The 22527-nt window shown below is 40.3% G+C and overlaps 2 protein-coding genes across 2 annotated transcripts in view; both read right to left on the bottom strand.

Annotated features, from left to right (window-relative positions):
* Positions 1-4319: 4319 nt before the first annotated feature.
* Positions 4320-8608, bottom strand: LOC132892677 (tripartite motif-containing protein 29-like). Its single transcript, XM_060930990.1, has 6 exons — positions 8532-8608; positions 8027-8128; positions 7699-7818; positions 5723-5794; positions 4942-5004; positions 4320-4813 (listed from the first exon to the last, which is right to left on the bottom strand). The coding sequence occupies exons 1-6, from the start codon at positions 8606-8608 to the stop codon at positions 4339-4341; spliced, it is 909 nt and encodes a 302-aa protein (XP_060786973.1). The 3' UTR covers positions 4320-4338.
* Positions 8609-16524: 7916 nt separating this feature from the next.
* lrrc75ba (leucine rich repeat containing 75Ba) overlaps positions 16525-22527 on the bottom strand; it is a 37234-nt gene continuing 31231 nt past the window's right edge. Inside the window, exons 4-5 of the mRNA XM_060931046.1 lie at positions 21972-22317; positions 16525-20648 (exon numbers count right to left, since the gene is read on the bottom strand). Of these exons, the coding sequence (XP_060787029.1) occupies positions 20400-20648; positions 21972-22317 (595 nt within the window). The 3' untranslated portion in view covers positions 16525-20399. The remainder of the gene's footprint in view (positions 20649-21971; positions 22318-22527) is intronic.

The raw sequence follows: 22527 nt of genomic DNA, 5'->3' as shown, positions 1-22527 counted from the left end.
GATACAGCAGCAGGTTACAGCGTCATGGCTTTATGAGTTTGAGTGTGGAACGTATGGAAATAATGTTTTTGTCATTTCAGTGGATTTCAGGTTTATACTTTACTCACAGACATGAGTGAAAAGCTGGAGAATAGAACACAAGCAGGAATTTGACGTCTCGCTGCTTTTAACGTGGCGGTGTGGAATCAAGTGCTGGTTAAAATGGAATCAGATCAGGTGACATTACGTTACGTGATGTGAAATGTTTATCGGTCCCTCAGCATTGTTGGCATAATCCAGCAAATTCCGCCTAACACACCCTGATACACCACACCATGCTGCTGAGGAAACAGACTGCATGCTTCAAACATATCACTACTTACATATCAACAAGCATCTAAATAACTTCAAGCATCTAAAGAAAAAGGGGAAAAAAAGCTACATCATGTGACAAACACAGCTACTGTATACTTCCTGTAAAACCCCACTGTTTAATCTCTGAATAGAAACTCAAATAATTCACACACAGATGTGTTATAATCAGGGCTTTGAACCAGAATTTTTTTCCTATTGGTTCGTTCCGAACAGAAACGGAATTTTAACGTTTCCGGTTTTGGGTTCCACCATTAAATAGACGTTCCCGAACTGGTTAGAACAAAAAAATTTCGCTCCCAGAACGGTTAATTACGTTCCCTGTCAGCTGTTTAACAAATGACTATAAAATTATGTCTCTGTCTCATCCAGCTTAAGCCAAATGTAGGCTAATTCTATTACAACCTTCATTAAATAAGACAAGAAATAATTCAAAATTATTATATCAAATGTTGGCGATTTGGATTCTCAGTATGTCTTCCCATCTACACAAACAGAAAAAGTGCCAAAAATGAAAGAGAATTCGTTTAGTGTGTTACAAAAGGCTAGTCAGGCCCTATGCACTGATAGGCTAACAGAGGTTAACGTCATTTAATGTTCGCGAGCCTCTCATTAACGTGGACAAATATATTGATATCGTGTTTGAAATTGACATTTTTGAATAACGATAGACTTCAATATTTACCTCTTATTTAAGATGTGGAGACGTGATAGTAGTCCACCCTCCCGCTCTCTCCATTCAGTCAGCGAACGTCACACAGGAAGTGAACCCCAGCGGGTCATAGAAACTTGCGCAGGAGAAGAATGACTTTTTTATTTGTAGGCTACGGAAACTTTGAGGAACGAAATAAAAACCGGTATTAACCGGTTACCATTATTTTTAATAAGCGTTTCTGTTCCGGAACATAAAAAATAAAGTTTCTGGTTTCGTTTCTGTTCCATGTGAAATAGAAAAAGTTCCCGGTTTTCGTTTTCGTTCCTTGAACCGGTTCAAAGCCCTGGTTATAATAAACCTCTCCATCAGCTGCAGAACCGTAGCCATTACCAATATCTCCTGCTTCTCTGGTGAGAATCGGTGGTGACTTTAATACAGTCATTTAGACAGAACTCATTCACAGAACTGACAGAACACACAAATAATAAAACGATTCATATTGATGTTGCACTTGGCAGTGCCTGGCTTCAAAAACAATTCAGATTTTCCACCAGTTGACTGTTCTCACTCCTGCACCAGGCTTTTTCTAGTCATTACGTCAATATGTCTTTAAATTAGTGAATAAATTAGCTGATTCAACAAACTTATAATAAACGTAACATCGTTTTTAACTGGACTGACAAATTTTAAAGCCTGAGATTTGATTTGTACGTGAAAGACAAATGAAACATCTCACTCTGAACGAATCATTCACTCCAGCAAAACACTTTATCTTACTCAGGAACAAGTAGAACATGCTGCCTCTGTTCCAAACAACATTTGATCTTGCTGTGACCTTGACCCTGTTTGGATTGTTTTCAAACTCTAATGAGTTTATCTCCTGGCTGTGCTGCTTATTCTTTGTGAATCCGCTCATTCTTGAGATCTCGTACCTAGGAGAATCTTTCAAAGCATTTGAAACATGTTCTCTGAAGGTCAGAACGAAGTGCAAGTATTTAATTTCAGCACCAACTATTGGCCGTCACTTTGTGAAGCATCTAATTAACTCACAAATTCTCCATGATCCTGTGTGTATTAGGGTGCATCAGTTGCCCCCTAAAAATGAAAAGTTCCTCCGATCATGATGCGTTTTTGTTTTTATGTTCCTTTTGGTAAGAAAGCACACTGGGTGAAATATTTTGACAAAATTCAAAAGTTTAATGGTGGCACTAGGAGCTCAAAGTTATGGAAAAAGCTGCTATTTTATGACAAAATTTCGATCACTTTTCATGAAACATTACGGCACCTTATAGAGTATACCAAATATCTTAGATCCACATTTTTAGTCCATATTCTAAATATATTATCAAGCACAGTTTGAGTTTTAGCTGTTCATTGAATCATTGTTCAACTACTTTTAAACAATACAAATGTATTATGAATCACATTAATGCTTCTCAATCCCTTGCAAAGGTTCTTAACATGATCTCTGGCTCACAAGAAATCAATAAATGGAGTCCAACATTGTGATTCAAACCTTACGCGAAAACATAAAATAAGCGTTTTTTGGCAAAAAATGAACCTCATGGTGCCACCATTAGACTTTTGAATATGGTCAAAACATTTTACAGGATGTCTTTATTGGTGAAAAGGAACACCCAAACAAAAATGCATCAGATTTTATGAAAGTGAGGGCAACTGATGCACCCTAACGTATGTGTGTGTGTGTGTGTGTGTGTGTGTTCGTTCTCAGGATGGCATTTTTAAAGTGCATTTGATTCACAGCAGAATGACTCTTTATTCCGCTGCACTCTGTGTTCTGCTCACAGTGTTAATCAGAAGGTCCATGGATCTCTCCACCGTGCGGAAGATGGGGTAGATCTCGTCTCCAGGTGCCAGCTTCATGCCTTTGAAGATGTAGATTAGATCTTTGGTCTTGACGTTGTAAAACGTCACTCACCTCTCGTCCACATCCACACACACGCCTAACACTTGGGGCATGGAGTTGATGGGAAGTCGGACCACGTGGTTTTCCAGGGCTGAGAATGAGAGCCAGAAGTGGAAGATACACCAGTAGCCCTGAACGGGAGTGAAGTCGAAGCGACCTTTCCTCTGTGCCGAACTCTTCATCACGCCGATCATAAACTCCTTGTTCACCTCCACCTGGAACACACGTGCTCAGATATTATAGCGCTCACAGCATGCTGATCTGATAAAAGCCTGGAGTACGACATTTATATTTCACTCTAAACAACAGTCTGATATCGTGGGAGAGACTGAGGAGCGATGGGGCATAAAGTCCTTTCAGGAGAAAGTAGGTAATGCATGCTAAGAACACCACGTCAGAAGTCGCCAGATGACATCACAAGCTCTGTTCGGATGGGATGAAATGTACATGGAGTTCTGGGATCATTTGCTGTTTTACGGGCGCTCTGTTGTGATTTTATTTCTGTACAGATCAGTCGTGTCAGTGTTCTCAGACGATGATGGAGAAGAACGTTACAGCTCCATTTACCTACTGGGGTTCGACAAGCTCATCAGACATCTGATTATTTTAGTCTGGATACATATCTGGGGATCAGTGAGTGGCCATCAGGAACAACAGCGATTGGTGATTTGATGTCAGGAACTGTGGTGATTAGTGATTGAATATAATGAACATATTGAATTATGGTGATTAGTGATTAATCGTCATGAACAATAATGACGTGCAATTAGGAACATCAGTGATTAGTGATCGATTGTCACGAACAATGGTGATTAGTGTGTGCTCATGAAGAGCAGCAGCGGTTAGCGATTGGTCATCAGTAATAATGGTGATTAGTGTGTGCTCATGAAGAGCAGCAGCAGTTAGCGATTGGTCATCAGTAATAATGATGATTAGTAGTTGAACATAATGAACAATGGAGATTAGTTGTTGGTTATTAGGAACAGCGGTGATTAATGTTTGATAGTCAGAAATGATGGCGATTGTCAATAACAATGGTGATTAGTGGTTGCTCATGAACAGTCGTGATTAGTAATTCACCATGAAGAACAGTGGTGATTGGTGATTGATTATCATGAATGATGGTGATCAGTGATTGGTTGTTGGGAACAATGGTGATCAGTGATTGTGAACTGCTGTAATTATGAGTAGAGGTGTGTACGTACCTGCCAGTAATGTCGTCCTGACCTGAAGCCGTTTTTGGCGAGAACACACTCCCACTTGTCGAACCGCTGAGGTCCGGACTGGACTTTAGATTTTTGTCCCATTCGCACTCGTTTACCGTCAGGGGAGAGGACGAGTGTGCGGTGAGCCGTCTCTGGATCCAGAATCACATCGGCTGGGAGGAGAGAAGTTCCTTCTTCATTTATCTGTATTGAGTTCTCTCTGTATGTAAACAGTATTTGATCCGTTCCCTCTCACCTGCTGTGGCTGTTTTTCCTTGATAGATATAAGCAGGAAGACTCGGGGTGCTGCCGCCCTGTTTCAGAGACTTTAATTCCTCTCTCAGCACCTGGTTCTCCTCCCTCATCACCCTGATCATCTGCTTCAGCTCAGCATTTTCTTTGTACATGTTCAGATCTTTGGTCACCTCCACCAGCTGGTGTTGTTCCATCTCTTTGTACCTGTAGTGATCCCTCCCGTGCTCCTCACAGAAGGAACGCACACACGTCAAGCACGACTTCCAGGCTTTTAGTTTATTTCCTGTGCACAAGTCGCAGGCCACGTCGTCAGGTCCTGCAGGCAGAGGAGTCCGCCTCAGTTCCTTTCTGATGGACAAAGTGCTGAGGCCTGATGAGCCAGTTATCCCCGAGTCTCTGCTGGTCGCGCGTGAAGGCGACCTGAAATCCACAGTCACTCAGTCATTGGAGAACTGATTGATTTGTTTGTTTTTAAACTAAAAGGTGGAACTAAGTGTATTAAGGACTATTTATAAGAAAGACAAAGCAGAGGAAGTGTGATGAATAACCTCGGGTTAAACTCCTCCGGCCCACTAAAAATCAGAGGGTTCTTCATCGAGCAATTACTCCTTCTGTGGAGCAAAAAAAGTCGTCAGTGTTCATTTCTGGGCTGGAAAGTGTTGTGGTAATTCAGCACATTAGTGAACAGGATATCAAACATGACTTTAATCTCAGGTTTTACAGCTGTCTCTCTTGGACCGATAAAGTGAATAAAACACAGTGATGCTAATTAAATACTGACTTTTTTCATCAGCCGAAATATCATAAGCACTTTTTATTATGGTATCTTGTGGTGTTTGAAGATGATTCCTCATCAGATTGAACTGTAAATTCGAACACAGACTTTGTGGTAGTGTGTGTTTCTATGTGTTAGATTATACGATGAAGATCCTCTAACGATGGACCTGTGATTAAAGAAGCTCTCTACATTCCACTCACGTCATTAATCAGTGTGATCCAGAAATCAGGCTCGCGTAAACACACACTTTCTACACAGTAAGCTGGAGTTAATAAGGAGATTTAACATTTAAAAATAAATAAATATTTTTCAGCAGGGATACTGAATTTATTCCGCATAAACTTCGAGATGTCTCTCCTCCTTCTGTATAGCAGCAGAATCTGCCGCATCACTAACACTGACAAACGGCTGCAGTGGAAGAGAAATAATACAAATAACAATATCTCTGCTGTTATAGGAAAATAATGATCAGCTTCAGGGTGGGGAACGGAACTGAGCTTCATCACATTCAGTGTTTTCCTTTTTCAGAGGATTATCCTGTTTGACTTTACCTGCACAAATCCAGAGGATCAAAAGTAAAGACACCAGACGAATCCAAAGACACGGAGCTGGGAGACTTCGGCCTGTACAGCGTTAGGAGAGAACATTAAAGTGGATGTTATGGAGAAGAAACACATTCGTCGTAAAAGAGACAAAAGAGGCCACCTGATGAACACCAGCAAACATCTCTAATGCACTTTATTCTGGATTGTGATTGGTCAGAAGGTGTGGATTAATTTTCTAACAGCAGCTCTGACAGAAGTGCAGCTGCAAATCACAGGTTTATTTACAATTAAAGCTGTGCTGCCTTTCAGATTTTTCAAGTGTAGGTAATAAAAAGAATTTTCCCGACACCCAATTATTTTTGTTTAGTGACTGAAAGCTACTGAATTCAAATCACAGGCTTCCAATTTTATTAGTTTTTTTTAAATAGAACAATTAATGAATTTATCTCCACGTGTCCCTAAATTCTCCGCTATTTTTTCCTGCTTCACCATGACCCAATTCAAGATACTACGCCATGCATCCCGTGGTGGGCTTTCCCCGTTCACGCAAGGCATTGTGGGATACAAATTAGAAACAGGAGAGAAAAATGGAGGACGTGTGTGTGCGAATGAAACGTGAAAGAGCGACTACAGTAACGGAAAGAAAGCGAGAAGAAAAGACGTTATGTTATATACGAAGGAAAGGAAACGCAGGACCAAACTAATAAATATGGGCGCTCAGCGAGCACCTCGGTGTGATCAGCTGTTCGTTTAGTGACAGAATGATGGAACTGTCAGTGCACGCTCAAAGGGAAACCAGTAGATGGCAGTAATGCAACACTGTGGATGCCAGCTGCCGTAAAACCCAAAATAATAATAAGTTAAACCTGCGCATGCGCACACGGACTTCCTCTGTCTGCTTGACTGCGCCAAGCGAGCGATTTCATGCACATTATTTGCTTTAATCCCCTCAAATTAAATAACTTCCCAGCCACAGAATGGCCTGATATTTTGTGAGATTTTACAGAAATAAACAGATATCACAATCACCACATTTCAGACGGAACTAAATTTCACCGATTTTATGAAATCGAAAGGCCGTACAGCTTTAATGCATTTGCTTTTCTAGAGTAACAGCTCATTCACAGGGACGTGGAGAGCAAACGCTCCAATGGCAAACATTTTTTAAAAACTGCTGCTATGCTACTGGTAAAGTTTTGTTAAAGTAAGGAGATGTTTGTGTAATGTTTCTGGAAGGAGTCTCCAGCATCAGCGCTGTGGAACTGTCAGAGGAAAAGCCATAACTTTAAGTTTTCTGACATCTTCAGGACAGAGGAGTTTACACTTCTTTACTGACAACACAACAGCAATACGTCTTTTTTTTTTCTTCAGTACTATTCTTGCTGAATGTTGCAGGATGTTGTATGGTTGACTCCCAGGCTGTGCTGCTTCACCTGCTAGGCCATCTTTGGCCACCAGAGGGAGGTACAGCAGCACTCTGAACTAATCAGCAGGAAAGAGCCACACCTGTCCACCTGCCTACTTCAGCAGAGCACACAGACTCTCAGCATTCAGACCCTTAGCTGCTGTTCCGCAGGTCTAGCAGAAGTCTTGGCTGGTCTTCTGGGCTGACTGAACCCTCTGTGTTTGGCTGACCATTGACTTGTCAACTTCTCCTGTGTTCCATCTCTTGTTTTCTGGTTCGCTGCCTGCAGTCAGGCGTTTTCCTGGTGTTACTATTAACCCAAGCTCGAGTGCTTCATTTTTATGAATCCTTCTGTGTTTGTTTTGCTTGGTGTACTCCTAATGACCTCATTTTCCAGCCTGGAGATGTGAGTTGAACCCTGACTTTAGTGGATTCTTTAATTTGTGACTCTTCAGTTGTGTGGGGGGGTTAAACTAAAACTGTACCTAGTCAACTGGTGTGGAATAAAACACCTGGACAGGATCATTATCATGGATTATTTTACATCTTCACAGGATTCTGAGATGTTTTGTTTTACCGATTGTCTTCCTCTTCCTCATGATGATCCTTCGCTTCATCATCCGGAGGTTCAGGCAGTGACTCTAAAGAACGAACGCTGCTGTCGGATGTGGACCTCCGAGACCTGGACAGTGGTGTGCTGTAGGAGAGAAAGTCTGTCAGAATGGCGCTCCTCTCGTTTCTAATACTTTAATTTTGCATTTAAATGTCTCCACACTTCACTGTGTCCTGTAACTGTGTACATGCTCATTAGACATGAATAAACGATTCATAATGTGCTGAGAAGCAGAACTGTAACTCGGAATGATGTGCAGGTGTCCGAAAATGCTCTTTTACAGGTGATTTACCTTCCTGTTTGTTGAGAGCCTTTAAAGTTCTCAGCTGTATCCAAAGAGCGTGAACTGGCTCTGGGTTCACGGCTCCCGGGCTGAGACCTGTGCAGTGTGGTGCTTTAGGGGAGAGAAAGTGTGAATGTTACAGCAGGAACAGTTTGACAAAACATTATATAAAAAGCCCCTCTTACTGTAAATGTAGTGGAGCAGCCTGAACATTTTTGGTGTTGTTCGCTTCAGTTTTGCGCTGGAGCTACGAGGCTAATGAAGTTAATAAAATTGCCCAAAACGTTTTAGTGTAGATATGAGTCTTGCTCCACATCTGCTTCTTCAGTAATGTCATGCTGATGTGGAAACTCTGTGGAGACTGCTTATTGCCACTGAACTGAAAACACAAGTCTTCTGGCTGAAGGTCATGTTGTGGGAGCAGTCTTCTTCAACATAAAGGCTTTTGATGCTGAAATCCAAACCTTCCAAATTCTGGTTTTCTGAACCTGCCACACAGTGGTTTGACTTGTACCTCAGGGGAAGTTCACCCATGTGCCAATAGCTGGAGATACCCCAGGGGTCAGATCTCGGTCCACTGCTGTTTAGCATGACGTCCTGGGGTGGCTGCTAAACGTATCCTGATGATCTGGTCATTCATAGATCTGGCAGAACAGCGAGCGAGGCTGCTGACCAGCTCACTGAATCTTTATCTGCTGACTTGCTCACTTTTTAGCTTAATAAAAAAAAAAGTTAAATCAAATCCCAACTACTTCGGACTCATCAGAACGTATCTGCCAGTTAGCACAGTTCAGGCCGTGTTCTCACATCTATCATGTTGCGTCAGTTCCGGGTCACGAGCCTCACAATCGATTATAAAACCCATCACATCTTGACAGAACCAGAGAATAAAAGTAATGAACAAAAAGCGAATGAGGTGCATCGCTGTCTCATCAAACTTCATAAATGATTCCAATCTAAAGCTCATTTTAACTTCCCACATGATCAACCTCAGTGACACTCTGCCTTCACACGGTGGAACTGGTTCCACACTGTTGCATAAGTATTCACCCCCTGCATATTTTCACTGAAGTAACTTATTTGGGATTTTATCTCATGAATTTATATAAAATAATCCATAATATTGACCTAGAGTGGCCTTCAACTCTGTAAATCCAGTCTCTCCATCCTGATTACAAAATACTTTATGAAGGTGTTTGTATTTATGGAAAATATATTTTTGGTGACTTTCGCCCTGTAGCTCCAGCACAACAGTAAAGAAGCAAAATTCACACACAAATCACATCCCAGCTCATCAACTGCATTTAATATACAGAGGAAACGGGATCGTTCGGATACGTTTACACTACTGAAGCTGTCAGTACTATAAGTGCAGCTCCGGAGCTGAAAGTGTCTCACCTCACATCAGCGCCTCTGTCCGAGGAATCCATTTCTAGAAAATAAAACACACACACTTCCACATTGAAAACACAAACTTTGCACAAGAAAACAAGTTGTAATTAATTCATTAAGGATAATTAAGACTGAATTATTGCTCTGCTGTAGCTGATGGAAACCAGTGTCAGATTTGAAGAGTTGGATTTGTTTGTTAAATAAATCTGTGCGGAGTAAACCTGTGGATTTTTGGGAGGTTAAAAGTTTGAGTCTCTCTCCGTGTTTTAGGGTGACTTATTTCTTAGCTGTAAAATAGTGAAAAATTAAAAATCCAGATTCCTAAAAGTGAATACTTGCTTCACGCCTCTTTAATTTGTCTTTAACGTCTTAATTTTTGTCTCAAAATCCATTATTGTACACTATTATTTTCTGATCTTGTATTGGTCCCTGTGACTCTCGCTTCCTGTTGATTGTCACTCTGATTAGAACAAGGTGAAAGGTGTTGGGGATTAAACCCTCCACCCCTCAGGCCTGTAGATGGAAATGAAAGTAACCTCAGATCTGAAATGAGACTTTTATCACGTCATTAATAAAATACACCACGTAATTCTTACCGTGGTTCAGGTGCTCTCAGGTGGAGGTGTTTATTGCTTCTGGTGCTTTTGTCTGCGTGACATGCGAGGAGCAGGAGCATGGGCGTGGGGACATGTCCCCCGCACTTCCCGTATTTGTGCCCTCTGTCCCCCGCACTTTTTACAGCCATTACAATCACTCAATTCATGTTTAACATCTGGAAACGCATTTTTCCGAGCCGCCTCTAAACGCATCATGAGCAGGCGGAGCTCAGGCGGCAAACCAACCCCGCTGAGGTGTGATCAGAGACGCTTTAGAAAATATTGTATGAGTATCTTTGGTGTGATTCAGATCTGGGCAGCGCTTCTCTATGTTCAGCAAACCAATGCTGTTGAATGTAGATAATGTTTCGCTAAAAGATGACAAATAGATGTCAGTTTAGTTAGTTAAGCGAGCTAGCTAACAGAGGCGGTAGTAACTAGTTACATTTACTCCGTTACATTTACTTGAGTAACTTTTGGGATAAATTGTACTCTTAAGAGTTGTTTTGTTGCAAAATACGTTTTACTTTTACTTGAGTAATATTATTCTAAAGTAACAATACTCTTACTTGAGTAACGTTACTATTTTGGCTACTCTAAGATTACTCGCTTCTGGGTAGAAAATAAGAATATAAATGTATAGTAGAGTGGGGTAATACGCCCCCGGCCTGTTTTACCCAAAATAACCACCAGATGGCACAAAGTTACATTTCTATTGTTGCTATGGACTGGCTTGACAACGGGGATATACAAATATCCACTGTGGATCGCATATCAGCAACGCAGCGGAGAGAAATCAAATTTCATGGTAAGTGATATAATTTTCAGATATCAGTAAAACTGTATTTAGCTGGCTGCTATTTCGTCAGATATCACAGCTGTGTATGTGGTATGAGTAGACAAGTCAGTACGTTAAAAAAATACATTAGGTATAAAAAGTTGAATCACATTTTGAAAGTAAGACCCTTTTTTGTAAAAGTGTAGTCTGTGGGGTAAAACGCCCCCTTAATGGCGGGGTAAATGGCCCCCAGGGGGCATCGTTTCCTTTTATCATAATGACTGTATTTCATACATTTCTGAATAGCAGATACATAGTTTTAATAACATCTCGCTTACCTGGTTGAGTAAAGCAAGTAATTTGAACTTAATATTAAAAATAATTGAAATAAAAAAAATTGAAATTAAAATGCGAAATATAATAAAATAATGCATCTATTCATTAATTCAGGGATATTTTCTTGTTTCTTTCACATTATAGGCTTAAGTAAACACTTTTGCTATCCAAACAGCTTTTTTTGAGTGAGGGGGCCTATTGCCCCACCTCAGGGGGCCTTTTACCCCACTGGGGGGGTAGAAGGTACCTTCTGGCTCTCCCCTTTTAGTTATGCTGTCATAGTTAGTTGCCGGAGTCCCTGCTTGTACTCGGTGCAATATGTATACTGTTCCTACTTATTCAGGTGACATTGGGCATATCTAACCACCTGTGTTTTCTTTCCCTCCCCCCCACCCCAAATCTGTCCCTCTGAGTTACATGGAGTCAACAGGAAATCTTTTGGTGTAGAGGGTGGAGACCTCGACTGGCTATCGTAGCCTGCAGGGAATCGGCCGTCAGACATTCTGTCGCATGTCCCAGACCCGGTGAAATGTAACTGAATTATCTTGGCCAGGCCTAAGGGTCCCATCTGCATCTCATCATTGCTGAGGAGTGTGCTCCCATCACCCAATCTAGCATCCAGCCAGAGCAGGTCATGATATATTTTTTACCATATTAACATGCCATTGTTGTGTGTTATGCCTGATGTAAAGACTCTCGTCTCTGCGAGCCTACCACGCAGATTTAATACTTGTCATTTTTAGGGCATACCTAACAACGTGTTTTCTTTCTCTCTCTCTTCCCCCCCCCCATCTGTCCCTCTGAGTTACATGTTGATCCTGGGATTGAGATGCTGGCCTCTTCTGCCCCTCGGACCTGCTTGATCCATCCTGGTGCCCTGTGTCTGGTCGGAGTTTTATCGCCCCACTCCTGTGAAGGACGGCCCCATGAGGACAGTTGAGGGTTATACCTGTTAAAACTGTTAATATTATAGTCAGGCTGTCTGTTGTTGCCCAAATGAGGATGGGTTCCCTTTTGAGTCTGGTTCCTCTCGAGGTTTCTTCCTCATGTCGTCTGAGGGAGTTTTTCCTTGCCACCGTCGCCACAGGCTTCATCATTGGGGATAGATTAGGGATAAAATTAGCTCATGTTTAACATCATTCAAATTCTGTAAAGCTGCTTTGCGACAATGTTTATTGTTAAAAGTGCTATACAAATAAACTTGATTTGATTTGATTTGATTTGATTTAGAAGGCCCCCTTGGCACAATGTTTGTTTTTATTAAAAAAATAATAATAATAAGTATTAACTTTAGGCAAACTTTAGGTGGCATTATTGTTCATGTCACTGTTGTCAAAAACTATGATTAAAACTAAACACATGGCTCATTTCAACTTGGAGAAAAACTGAATTTTCCTTAAGGGGGGCTTTTTCCCCCACTCTACTCTATTTGTGTTCCTTTGACTGTTATTTTTGTAAAGATTTAATTTATTTTTGTGGTAGTTAAAGTTTAAAGTACATGAGTTTGCTGATTATTATTACTGTATTCCTAATTCTACAACCCCGATTCCAAAAAAGTTGGGACAAAGTACAAATTGTAAATAAAAATGGAATGCAATAATTTACAAATCTCAAAAACTGATATTGTATTCACAATAGAACATAGACAACATATCAAATGTCGAAAGTGAGACATTTTGAAATTTCATGCCAAATATTGGCTCATTTGAAATTTCATGACAGCAACATATCTCAAAAAAGTTGGGACAGGGGCAATAAGAGGCTGGAAAAGTTAAAGGTACTAAAAAGGAACAGCTGGAGGACCAAATTGCAACTCATTAGGTCAATTGGCAATAGGTCATTAACATGACTGGGTATAAAAAGAGCATCTTGGAGTGGCAGCGGCTCTCAGAAGTAAAGATGGGAAGAGGATCACCAATCCCCCTAATTCTGCGCCGACAAATAGTGGAGCAATATCAGAAAGGAGTTCAACAGTGTAAAATTGCAAAGAGTTTGAACATATCATCATCTACAGAGCATAATATCATCAAAAGATTCAGAGAATCTGGAAGAATCTCTGTGCGTAAGGGTCAAGGCCGGAAAACCATACTGGGTGCCCGTGATCTTCGGGCCCTTAGACGGCACTGCATCACATACAGGCATGCTTCTGTATTGGAAATCACAAAATGGGCTCAGGAATATTTCCAGAGAACATTATCTGTGAACACAATTCACCGTGCCATCCGCCGTTGCCAGCTAAAACTCTATAGTTCAAAGAAGAAGCCGTATCTAAACATGATCCAGAAGCGCAGACGTCTTCTCTGGGCCAAGGCTCATTTAAAATGGACTGTGGCAAAGTGGAAAACTGTTCTGTGGTCAGACGAATCAAAATTTGAAGTTCTTTATGGAAATCAGGGACACCGTGTCATTCGGACTAAAGAGGAGAAGGACAACCCGAGTTGTTATCAGCGCTCAGTTCAGAAGCCTGCATCTCTGATGGTATGGGGTTGCATTAGTGCGTGTGGCATGGGCAGCTTACACATCTGGAAAGACACCATCAATGCTGAAAGGTATATCCAGGTTCTAGAGCAACATATGCTCCCATCCAGACGACGTCTCTTTCAGGGAAGACCTTGCATTTTCCAACATGACAATGCCAAACCACATACTGCATCAATTACAGCATCATGGCTGCGTAGAAGAAGGGTCCGGGTACTGAACTGGCCAGCCTGCAGTCCAGATCTTTCACCCATAGAAAACATTTGGCGCAGCATTAAACGGAAGATACGACAAAAAAGACCTAAGACAGTTGAGCAACTAGAATCCTACATTAGACAAGAATGGGTTAACATTCCTATCCCTAAACTTGAGCAACTTGTCTCCTCAGTCCCCAGACGTTTACAGACTGTTGTAAAGAGAAAAGGGGATGTCTCACAGTGGGAAACATGGCCTTGTCCCAACTTTTTTGAGATGTGTTGTTGTCATGAAATTTAAAATCACCTAATTTTTCTCTTTAAATGATACATTTTATCAGTTTAAACATTTGATATGTCATGTATGTTCTATTCTGAATAAAATATGGAATTTTGAAACTTCCACATCATTGCATTCCGTTTTTATTTACAATTTGTACTTTGTCCCAACTTTTTTGGAATCGGGGTTGTATTTCAAAATGTTGCTTTCCTCATAATGTTGCTTTTAATCTTTATTGCCACAATAGAAAGAGCAGGGTGAGAGAGGAGACAGTGGACCAGAGGCCAACAGGGAGGATTATGCAGGGTCACAGGTGAGAAGAGAATATAACTAGCTACGTCACTACTACTATTCTTAATTCTATTTATACATTTTACTTTATAGATTTTGACTTTAGATTTTGATAGTATATCATTTTAAAGAACTAAAGTCGTTTCCCTGGTGCTGTGCTGTTTGTGGTTATGTGGTTCTTTAGCTGCTAAGGAGAGGAGCAATTGAATGTGAGAGGATGATAAATTACTCAATAGACCTCTGAACAATTTGTTCCCCTCACTTCTAAAATGGGGCGGCACGGTGGTGTAGTGGTTAGCGCTGTCGCCTCACAGCAAGAAGGTCCTGGGTTCGAGCCCCGTGGCCGGCGAGGGCCTCTCTGTGTGGAGTTTGCATGTTCTCCCCGTGTCCGCGTGGGTTTCCTCCGGGTGCTCCGGTTTCCCCCACAGTCCAAAGACATGCAGGTTAGGTTAACTGGTGACTCTAAATTGAGCGTAGGTGTGAATGTGAGTGTGAATGGTTGTCTGTGTCTATGTGTCAGCCCTGTGATGACCTGGCGACTTGTCCAGGGTGAACCCCGCCTTTCGCCCGTAGTCAGCTGGGATAGGCTCCAGCTCGCCTGCGACCCTGTAGAACAGGATAAAGCGGCTACAGATAATGAGATGAGATGAGACTTCTAAAATGATGACTACACCCCTGAGCAGGAGGGAGCTGTGAGTTTAATACTTTCTGTTTTGGTGGAATGCAGCTCTGCAGGATTCAGTGTCTCACTCCAAGGAGAAGATTTATTCAGATTCCAAGCTTCACTTATAGTTTAATATATTCACAGTAGACAGTAAAATATTTATTCTGAAAAGGTTTTGAGCCTGTCTACAGTATATTACAATCACTTTCCCTCCTAATCACAGATGAGGAATATCATCTAAATATCAGAACTGTTACTCACGGTTATGAGTTTTATGCCTGAGTGAAACACTTGTGAATATTATTTTCACTGCTTTAGTGAACTTTGTGCTTTCTTTTTTCCTCGTTTGATATTTTCCACAAAACAGTGAAATGGAGCTGCAGGTCAAAATGCAATGTGTGACAATCAATGAATCACTGAACACAAGGATTAGTTCAGTGTTTATAAATGGTTGTATTTATAATATTAGTAATGTATATACTGATAATGGTTATAAGTTTGCTGCAAGGTGTGTCCTGATAATCACTTTTACGACATATGGTGATTTTCAGCACTCACAGGATTATTAATGTGAACAATAATCCTGAAAAAATAAAGAAGCAGCACTGCTGTGTTCACCAAGTCTGCAAATGTATTTATAAAACATATTACTACTACTACTACTACTACTTTTAATTACTACTACTATTAATAATAATAATAATAATAATAAATTAATTTTGCCACAAGGAAGAAAAGTGGACCAAGAAATATTCACATTAGAACACTGTTGTTTTTTATAAATACACAGGTGATTAGAGGAAATCGTGTGTGCTGATTGGTCATAAAATTCAGACTATTTCTCGATAATCACCTCAAGCGACTCGGCAAAATGCCGTCCAATCGCTTCGTCACTGTAAGTGAGGAAGAATTACAGATGATGAAAGAAAACGCTGTTCCTAAAAGCACTAAAGATGCTCTGAAGTTTGGTCTAAAACGATTCAGAGGGAAGGTGGGGTTGGGATTTATTTTATCGATTTCAAAACAAAGTATTTTATGTGACTCGGTGTAGAGCAGTGACACAAATCTGCGCCGCAAAGTTATTACACTTACATGAAGATTTTGAAGATTGAGAAATTATTTTTTAAATACTTTTAATCTTTTTTTTTAAATAATCACCTGTCTATTTATAATAAAACAATTATCCACCTCAGGCTCAGTGAACATCGGTGAATAATAACCTCGACTTTGACTTTATTATTATTCACTGATATTCACGTCACCTTCAGAGAATAACTGTTAAACATTTTAACACTGTCATTGAAAGCTTGTTCTTGTTGCACATAAAATGTATTTTAAGATCTCTTTATTGATATTTATTGAAAAGTGATCTGTGGTGTGCAGTAAGGAGCTCTGACTGTAACACACTTCATTTTGTGCTTCATTTATTCAGCAATTTCATATTTTAAAACAAAAATAAATTGCATTTAAAAATAAAAAAAAAACCATTAGCACATGATTTCAATATTCAGTGATTTTATTACTCAAGTGTCGTGTAACAGTCGTATAAATTATTGTTCAATTCACAATTTTCTAACAGACGCCAGTTATATACGAAGACATATCGTACAAACATACACAGAAATTATAACAATAAGTGAACACACAATTAGCGACTTGATTTAATACCGTCCAACTGACTTTACCGTGAACAACAACAACAACAATAACACGCTGCGTTCGGGCTAGGCATGGGCCGATGGAGAACGTCTGCTATGACTGCAGTATTGTTTACTGAAATATGCTACTTTCATGCTACAGGGACACAATCACTCACTAGCTCTTAAAAAAAGCTGACTAGCGTAACTAGCTAGCTAAATATCACTATCTAGCAGGTTCAATATGTTAAGCATATGGTAACATTACATTATCTAGGTTAAAAAAAATATTGGGAACAACATAAAGCAGACTACAAACAGTAATATGACCTTTAATGATAATGAAACATTAGCAGTTGTAATAGATTATATTAGTGTGTTCTGTGTAGGAAGCTGAATATATGACACACGACATCCAAACGGTAAATTTCAGTAGCCCACTGTTGCTAGGCAAGTAATCCACCTGAACACTGAACTATAACGCACTGTTACTGAGCTGAAAACAAGGGTTTTGACTTGCCTAGCCCTTACGTACTTAAAATACTGACAATGTAAAGACACAGTGACTGTGGAAACAAGACTGTATTATCCGAAACATCAACATTTACCTCAGATATGGTGATAAATAACACTTAGCATTGACCGCTAACTAGATATTCCTCATGCCAGCTACAGGATGCAGCAGATATTTTCTTTGGAAAAAACAAACAAAAAAAAAACCTAAGGCACCATATTCCCACACTGAATGCAAGAGGAGTGACAGTATTTTGAGGTATCCACACCAACAATATAATACAAGTCAAGAACGACAATATAGCAGACTATCAACACGCCTAGCAGCGGCGTAACAATAAAGTCAAAACAGAGTTGGGTTACAGCTCGTGTGTGTCATTACACTGGCTACACAACTGTTTTTCATGATCCCACAATAGTGTCGATATATTTAGAGACAGGGCTTCAGTTCAATAAATAACCTAAAATAATTCTGAGGAAAAGATTCACTCAGTTGAGAGGCTAAACCAGTTAATGCTGATGAGCTCCTTATTGTGAGTAAATGTTTTAGCATGTTGAAATTTTGGCCAAAAATTAAATGTTCCCAATGTCTGATTTACCTCAATGTCTTATTTTCCTCCTTGTCTAATTTACCACAATGACCAGTTTACCTCAGTGTCCTATTTATTTACCTCAATATCTGAGTTACAGTGTCTAAGTTACCTCAGGCTCCTGTTTACCTCAATGTCTGATTTATCTCAGTGTCCTGTATACAGTACCAGTCAAAAGTTTGTACACCCCTACTGTACTCATTCATAGGTGTTTCTGGATTGTGACGATTCTCAACGTTTTAGAACAATACTGAAGACATCAAAAACTATGAAATAGCAGCTGGAACATATGGAATTACGTGGTAAACAAAAAAAAGTGTTAAATAAACAAAATATGTTTGATATTTTAGATTCTTCAGCGTATCCAGCGTTTCCCTTGATGACGCTTTTCACACTACTGGCATTACCTTAACTAGCTTCATGAGGGAGTCACAACACTTTTCAATTAACAGCTGTGCCTCGTCAAAAGGTAATTAGTGGATGAATTTCTTTCCTTCGTAATGCGTTTGAGATCAAATTTTAAATAGGAAATAATAAAAATACAGTAAACAGCCTGATTCCACAACTGTAGTAATCCGTATTACACCAAGAACCGAACAATTAAGTAAAGAGAAACGACATCCATCATTACTTTAAGACATGAAGTGACTTTTAATTCATTAAACAAACAAAAAACACTGAATTAGAAGGTGTGTCCAGATTTTTGACTGGAACTGTACCTCAATATCTGATTTACCTTTGCGTCTAATTTACCTCAGTCTCCTGTTTGCCTGAATGTCTGATTTACCTCACAGTTTCTTTACCACAGTCAGATGACACAAGTGATAGAAGTGTTAATGTCTCCAGTGTAAAAGCAGAAGAACTTTGGACACTAAACGTGGCTGATCAGCTGCATTTGTGTGATGTTTTAAAGTTTTTGTGGATGTTTTATTTTAAGTCAGAGAAAGCAGAATTATTTTTTGCACCTTTAAATATAATCATTACTGTTTGAGCCCTGTGAAAGGAAATACTGAGTCTCAAACTGCATGAGGACATCAGACTCAACACCACAGGACGGACACTAACACAGGATGACTAATCACAGACACACGGACACAACGTTAAGACAGTGTTACACCAGTACACACACACACACACACACACACACACACACATATATATATATATGCGCACACACACACTGTGGAAAAGACAAACACACTATATCACAGTAATATTATAGTTTCACCATCATTTACGCTCTGTTTGTTTCCAAACGACTGTGTGTGTGTGTGTGTGTGTGTGATTGTAATATTGGAAGAAAAATACCAGCTTTACATACACACTAATATACTATGAGTGTTTCACACTGACATTAAATAAAATTAGTCTTTACAATAAATAGCTATAATGTGCAAAATAACCTCTTTAAAGGGTTGAACTGGCTACAGGAAGTAGCGCAAACTGGAGCACCAGTCACACTAGTCATGCTAGCCCTTCTTGTCTTAGCCAAGTGAATGAAATGCTAATTGCTAACAGTAATATTCCTTATTTAAATGTTCTCAACAAGTAAGAAACAAGAAATAACAGGATCTGCTTGTGGAGTTTTAAGTGACTAACTTAACACTGCTGATTTATTAAGCCATGAGCAACATGGAGCCTTAATACCTTATGTACCGATGCTAAAATTAGCCAAGGCGCTATCTAGGTTAATTTGATGTATTATGATAATCTGGAAGAAGTCACGCATTAGCATAAAGATGAAATATGTTCGGAACAATAAAGAATACAGGCATGAAGAGAGACTGTTAGCAGCTTATAGTTTGTGCTAGCAAGGCCTTGACAAAAAGGAACACACCACAATATTTTTAAAATCATTATTCACAGCTATGTGTTGCTAAGTGATGACCAGACGTCTACAACTTAACGTTTTAGAAAAAAAAAAGTCTTGACGTAGCAGTTTTGTCAGTGTTCACGTGACAGGTTTGTTGAGCTGCTCTCATGGCTTTTGTTGGAAGATTAGCAAAGAACACAGTGGTGTTTAGTGATGTTAGCGGCAACATGTGGCAGCGGCAGTGTGTGTCAAATCTGCCCCTCCCCACCACCACCCCACACACACATATATATATGTATATATATATACACACACACACAGACATCAGCCATAGGTAAACATGTGGACTCCTTGTTCAGAAACACCATGAGGACGCTAATCAGCTAGTCAAGCCTAAGTTGGTCCATTCTTTATGGATTTTTCTGGATCTTTCATTGGTGTTTATTTATTTACTTTAAATTGTGTGTAGAAGAGAGCGAGGCCTCTGAATCTCCTCACAGTCCTGCCAAAGAACCAATGAACTGCTCCTCCACAGTGCCAAGGAGCACAGACGGCTAAAACGGTGAGTGTGTGGCTGATTATTTTACGCTAATCAAGCGTGCCCGGTGTCGTTTTTCTCGCTGCTGTTTGACTTCCTGTGTGAACGTGATGGTGCTGGATCACAACAAAGCCACGATGGGGAACGGGGAAACTCATGGAGCCACAACGATTGGTGGAGAGAGGCGGCATCTGTCCCTCCGTCCCTCCATCTTCCTTACATTCGTCTCATTTCCACTGTATGTCCTCAGTGATGGATAACACTAAATGTCAAAGGTTCGCTTCACCTCTCACAATAGTTCAAGGTGAAACTTCCAGAACTCTTCTGCTCTACAATGCTCCACTGCTCCATATCTAGCTTGTCTTCCATCTCATCTTCGTCTTCGTCCTCTTCTTCGTCTTCCTCGTAAAGGCTTGCTTCCTCAATGGAGCTCTCCATACGGTAGCAATATGGCTGCCCCTCTGTGTACTCGTATATGGTGGGCAAACTGCTCTTTAAACTACAGCGCCGCCTCAGCGCCACCAGGAGGGGCTGTAAAGAACCGAAAGATGAAATATTCCCATTTTAAAATTGCCAAATTGTCACAGAAATTCCTAAAATACAATAAAACTATGAAAACAATAGAACCTATATATGAATATGCACAAATATGCAAATTTGGAAATGCCCAACTTTAGCTAGGATAGCTGGCTGTTTATCTAATTGTTTGTAAACTCGCTCACATTAGTCACAGGTGGACATGCGCCATTTTTGCACTAATTTTATTTAACAGCAGAGAAAGCTGTCGAGACGCAACATTACTATGACAACAACCATCTTTTTTTTTTATCACTGTGTAAACTTAGCTTAATTTAGCCTTGGTTAAAAGGTTAGGGATTCTGGTTTGGGTATGTTTTAAAAGTTGCTGGCAAATGTAATGCAGGCTACCTCAGAAATTCACTTAGCTATAAGCTAGCTTTAAACTGTAGCTAGAAAGTACACAGCAGTTATCATGAGTTATCATGAGTAACATATCGTGTATTTCATGAAAATTAAATCTTGATTAGCACCACAGCCGTTTATAAACTAGTGTAAAAAGGAGCCAACAGCATCACCTCACTCTACAGTGAAACTCGCAAGACAACATCTTCGTTAGCCATTAGGGCTGTAACGATACACCCAACTCACGATTCGACTCGTATCGCGATTTTTGACCCACGATTCGATACGATAGGCTTCCGCCCAAGCAGACATGCCTTCAGTGTTGCCAGATATTGCTAACGTTTTCCACCCCAAAGTATGTTCAAAACCAGCCAAAAAGCACCTAAACCCGCCCAATCTGGCAACACTGCATGCCTTTCCGGTCAAGTGATTGTGATTGGCTTGTGGCACACCTAGCCAGCCAATGAGCTGCTTGTTTACAGATTCGCTCCCCGCGTCGCAACCAGAATGGCGACCGCTTAAAAGAAATGAATGCTCTGCCAGTGGCGAGTGTGGACGTTGCATGACTCACAGAAGATTGTTGCAGGTCGGCAAAAAAACGACTTACTAATAGATATAAAAAAATAAAAGTAATTTAAGTAAGTTTAAAATGTAATTTAAATAAAAAGTAAAGTATTCATAAATTGAAGTTTGGAAGCGCCTCTGTTTTTGGGCTGAGGAGAAGTTTGAAAGGGTGTACCGCGATTCTGCCTTCTTGTATCGCGATACAGATCGTGGCTCTGCGTATCGCGATTTCGATTTCGATACACATATCGTTACAGCCCTATTAGCCATGCTATATAGTTTATATAAAGCTAACACACAGTTATGCTGATGTAGCACGTGTTTGTTAGCGGTGTTATTGCAGGTGTTTGTTAGCAATTTTGTTGTTACCTGAGGCATAGTAAATATGTCCACATTGTTGCCGAGATCGATCCAGGCCAGACACAAGAAACTTTGTGGATTTTTCACAGCCTCGGTCAGGTCCTTCATGATGGACACGGTCAGGCGGTTTCCGTTCAGCGCCAGCGTGGTGAGTTTCGGCAAACTGCTCAATACAGGCAACACGATTCGCAAACCTTCATCCCGCAGCTCAGTAAAGCTCAAATCCACAGATATGACAGCGCCCCCACTGGTCTGGAGGTAATATGCCACGTGTCGAACGTCCCGTGTGGACAGGGGGATTCCGGAAAGATCCACCGAGTCACTACAGAGCTTCTTCTGAAGAGTCGTTTTCAGCCTGAAGAAGGGAAAACAATGGATAATTAGAAAATTATTAGTGAGAATCTTTATGTTCAAATCTAAAAGTCTAAGATTATTTTTGTCACTGCTCACACTCCTCTATAAATTCTACAGTCATGAATGCAGTAATTTTCTTTAATATAACAGTGTGATGTCATCTTCCTTTTATATTGTAATATAAAGAAATAGTTTCAGTCAGGAGTTAACT

This window comes from Neoarius graeffei, chromosome 10, assembly GCF_027579695.1.
Source record: "Neoarius graeffei isolate fNeoGra1 chromosome 10, fNeoGra1.pri, whole genome shotgun sequence".
Classification (NCBI taxonomy): domain Eukaryota; kingdom Metazoa; phylum Chordata; class Actinopteri; order Siluriformes; family Ariidae; genus Neoarius; species Neoarius graeffei.
Note: the sequence above shows the minus strand (reverse complement) of the source record. Positions and strands in the feature narration are given on the sequence as shown.

What these genes read in the sequence shown, in the direction of transcription:
- LOC132892677 (XM_060930990.1), bottom strand. Translation starts at nt 8,608, where the DNA reads ATGCTAAACAGCAGTGGACCGAGATCTGACCCCTGGGGTATCTCCAGC. An exon ending in ATGGGTGAACTTCCCCTGAG is followed by an intron (nt 8,129 to 8,531) that starts GTACAAGTCAAA and finishes TCTCCCCTAAAG; the next exon opens with CACCACACTGCACAGGTCTC. An exon ending in GAGGAAGAGGAAGACAATCG is followed by an intron (nt 5,795 to 7,698) that starts GTAAAACAAAAC and finishes AACGCTGTACAG; the next exon opens with GCCGAAGTCTCCCAGCTCCG.